Below are 4,178 nucleotides of genomic sequence, written 5' to 3'. Positions count from 1 at the left end.
CCCCCCCCGCCCCACCGGCTTTTATTTGGACTTTTGCTTTTATGTCAGACATAGATTTCTAATCAGCAAGGCTGAATGGTATTTGTTCATTCCCTTTCTGCAGATGACAACCACCTGGAAGAACTCAAGGCCACAATCCCCAGCCCAGACAAACTCCCTGGATTCAAGATGTATCCCATTGACTTTGAAAAGGTGCTGAATAGGGGATCCGGGGGTCAACATAGAGGGACAGACTGATCAGGGATCAATCCTAGGCTTTTGTTAAGATTATAGATTTGCAGTTGAGCCTAGTCATTCTCTTTCTTCTTGGGGGCATTTAACGTAATGGGGGAACAAAATACTTATTTCACAGTAGTCTCTAATGCTCTTCATTCTTGCTCACTTCTACTTAAATAGGATGATGACAGTAATTTCCATATGGATTTCATTGTGGCTGCATCTAACTTGCGAGCAGAGAACTATGATATTTCCCTGCAGACCGACATAAGGTAATAAATAATCCATACCCTCACATACCCCCCCTGTTTTACACTTTCTGCCACACTTGAGTTTCCCACTTTGGTCTTTTCTGTAGACTCTGTAAATACTTTTCTCTGCTGATTTTTTTTTTTGTCTCACAGAGCAAGCTTATTGCAGGGAAGATCATCCCAGCCATTGCAACAACCACAGCAGCTATAGTTGGCCTTGTGTGTCTGGAGCTTTACAAGGTGGTGCAGGGACACCAGCAGCTTGAGTCCTATAAGAACAGTTTCATCAACTTAGCTCTGCCCTTCTTCAGCTTCTCTGAGCCCCTTGCACCACCCCATCATCAGGTAAGGGCCTGTGTGTGATTTTACATATTAATGAAATTTTATATGTGGGTAAGATGCATGTGTTTTGTGTTTGTGTCTAATACACATAAGCAGCGCTAGCTCTTGTAATAGTAAATTTGGCTTTGTATATTTTGTTCCCTGTTTATTTTGTATATTCCTGTTCATTCAGTTATTTTGAATCTATGCAAAGTAGGAGTGTGACTGGCATGTTTGAAGAACAGTAAGAAGAGGGTCAGTGTATTTAGAGGACATTAAATGGAAAAGTGTAGTTTTGGGAAGGTGAGTGAAAACTGTAGCGTGGTCTTTATGGTGTGCAGCCTTGTTGTCATTGTAAGGATTTTGCTGCTTGCTCATTATAAGGTGGGGCCATGAGAGGTTTTGAACAAAAAAGGGCTGTGATCAGTTTGACTTAATGTATCAAGTGGCTCCTGTCTTATTCCTGTTCTCTTTGTCCCAGTACTATAACCATGAGTGGACATTGTGGGATCGCTTTGATGTACAAGGACTACAGTCTAATGGGGAGGAGATGACCCTCAAGCAGTTCCTAGATTACTTTAAGGTAAGGTTCCTTTCTTTTCTGCTTACGTCATTGGGGGATTTTGGTTTTGCAAGTGTTCATCTCACATTATTCCCCCTTTCTCCCCTCCCCAGACAGAGCACAAATTGGAGATCACCATGCTGTCCCAGGGCCTGTCCATGCTCTATTCATTTTTTATGCCATCAGCCAAACTTAAGGAACGATTGGATCGACCGTGAGTTAGCAGCTGGGCTGGTGGGAAGAGGCCTTGTATGGAATCTTCAGCTACAGCTGTACTTCTCAAAGTTTATTGTTCATGTCTTTTTTTCCCTGACTAACCCTTCCTTTTTTTGCTTACTGACTTTTTGACTCTTTCTTCCCTGCCTCAGGATGACAGAGATTTTGAGCCATGTGTCAAAGCGAAAACTGGGCCGCCATGTGCGTACCCTGGTTCTTGAGCTGTGTTGCAACAATGAGAGTGGAGAAGACATTGAGGTCCCTTACGTACGATACATCATCCGCTGATTCCCGGTTACCCCATTACTCCAATCTCACCAGTCTATTTCAAAATCTCTAATTTTGATAAAGACTGAGCCTTACTAGGCTCATGTCTTACTTGTTTCTAAGAACTTTTTGGCTACTTTGTTTTGAGTTAAAATTCATAATAAAGAGTTGTCCAGATGTGTTGTATATTTGTTTTTCAAGGGCCACTGTCCAGTTGTCTCTGGAAAGGAGTAGGCTCCTGTTCTTCTCAACTTAAAGTGATAATCCAAAAGGTAAAGCTTCACTGTAGTAGTAGCATAAGGGTTGTCTAAAATTCACTGTTAAGCAATAGAGAACATTCATTTGGACAGTTCTTATATATGTGGGGTATGATAACTTTCCCTATTGCCTCTTGCTAAGGAAAAAGCAAAAATAGTAACAAGTCCTTAAGAATACGTCTCTTGTTCCATATGATAATTCTGATAGGTAGTCTTATCACACATTTTTACTCTGAATTACCAATCGTATTTGATTTTGAAGGACAGTAGAGATTCTGCTTCTTGCTCATCTGGATTTTTTTTTTTTTTTTACTAACGTCTGTAAGTTTTGTCATCTCTATTAATCTTTTGGTATCAAATTCCTTGGGTAAAATTTAAGGGGTAAAGTGTTGATAGGAGAACCAAATAGATTTAATTTCTGTGAAGTACTTAGTACTTAGCACATACATTGCACATACATTTACGAAGATTGAGAATGTACTTTAGCTTCTTAAAAAATTCTTTTTTTTGATTTAGCAGTCTTATTCCTACTTTGATGGATTTCCACTTGATGGATTTAGACCCTGGCTAAACCTTTACATATCATGGTTGCTGAAATAAGAGGTGCCAGCACCTTAATAATTGTTTGCATTTATTAAAAGAAATTATTTGTCTAGAAACATCTGTGGAAGTAAAGCACTTTTTAAGTTCCACCCCACTTCCATCAATCCCAAGTAAGCCTGTTCTCCCTTGAAGACCTTTGGTGGTTTTATCAGCAGCAGCAGAAAGGAGGGTAAGGGGGTCAGGGTTATCCATTATAACATAAGAGAAATTTCATCATTTGCCCAATAAACACATCATTGACAGCTCCCTATCCTTGTTCCTGACTGAGCTTTCCAGATAGCTGAAAGCACAAATTTACCTGTCTATCCAGAACAGGGTATAACACCAGGGCTTCACATATACTAGGCAGTGCTCCTCCACTGAACTATATTTCTAGCCTCCTTTTTTTTTTTTTCCTTTGTACCAGGGATTGAATCTAGAGATATATAAACATTGAGCCACATCCCCAGCCCCACTCCCCCCCTTTTTTTTCCTATTGAGAGAGAGTTTTCCTAAATTGCTGATACTGGCTTTGATCTTGTGATCCTTCTGTTTCAGCCATCCAAGTTGCTGGAATTACAGGCATGCACCACCATGCCTGGCCTTGCCTTAAACATTTTTGACCACTTTGAAATCTGCTTTCTTTAACTCAAACATAGCTTAGGAATAGCTCAACCTGCCTCTAAACCTAATCTATCACAGCCTGTCTGAACCTATTCTGAGTCAACTCACCCCCCTTTTTCCTGTTCCTCTTAGTGAACACAACAGTCTCTGACTTGCTTGAGTGACCATTATTCTAGAGTCTTCTTTGGTATCCAACAGGGTAGATCTGTAGAAGTTTGTTATAATCTCTGTTATTTTATTGCTGCAAGTCAGTAGGTTTTCCCACCATTCTTTTTTATTTTGCTTAGGAGTATCACAAATCTAAGCCTCTCTTCACTGTTTTCTACCATTATAGAATTTGAGGTTTACATACAAATTATGTTTTTTCCCCGTTCTATACTATCAGGGTTCCAAAATCGATCTAGATGTGTAATTAAGCTTTTTGTTTAAAAAAAAAAAAAAAGTTACGTACTGAATTTGACACCGTGACACTAGTCAGTTTAGTCCACTTTCTGAAACCCAGAGACTCATCGGTTTACTTTCATGTTGACTCCTGTGTATCTCTGAAAGAAACATGTATTTCTGCTTTTACATCTCCCGGATATCCTAGAAATGGTATCTCTTCTCTTCTTAGATCCTTCTCACATGGTAAACTTAAGGAATAGTGTTGGAATTTTGTAGGAAACTGATGATTACTAGGATAGGTGGAAGAGAAAGTGTTGGGGAATCTTTGACTCTAGTGTGTGTTGGTCTTTACTCTGTTAAATTGCACTAGTAGGACGGTATAGACATCTGTATAGGTAAAAGTGTCTATATTTTAAAGAGATTTTACTTAAGAAACTGGTTCAAGGCTAAATTTCTACAATCTATGGTTGGCAAGCTGGTGACCTCCTGGAGCCAAAG

General features: G+C 39.6%; 1 protein-coding gene across 1 annotated transcript in view; it reads left to right on the top strand.

The window, feature by feature from the left end:
- The window catches only part of LOC107133779 (ubiquitin-like modifier-activating enzyme 1), an 18,301-nt gene extending 16,291 nt beyond the window's left edge, over positions 1-2,010 (top strand). The window contains 7 exon segments of the mRNA XM_015475975.2: positions 104-192; positions 397-466; positions 469-488; positions 621-812; positions 1,270-1,371; positions 1,464-1,564; positions 1,719-2,010. Coding sequence (XP_015331461.1) covers positions 104-192; positions 397-466; positions 469-488; positions 621-812; positions 1,270-1,371; positions 1,464-1,564; positions 1,719-1,854 — 710 coding nt within the window. The 3' untranslated portion in view covers positions 1,855-2,010.
- Positions 2,011-4,178: the final 2,168 nt, after the last annotated feature.

The sequence above is a fragment of the Marmota marmota genome, unplaced genomic scaffold (assembly GCF_001458135.2).
Source record: "Marmota marmota marmota unplaced genomic scaffold, marMar, whole genome shotgun sequence".
NCBI lineage: Eukaryota > Metazoa > Chordata > Mammalia > Rodentia > Sciuridae > Marmota > Marmota marmota.
This window is presented reverse-complemented; position numbering and strand designations above follow the sequence as displayed.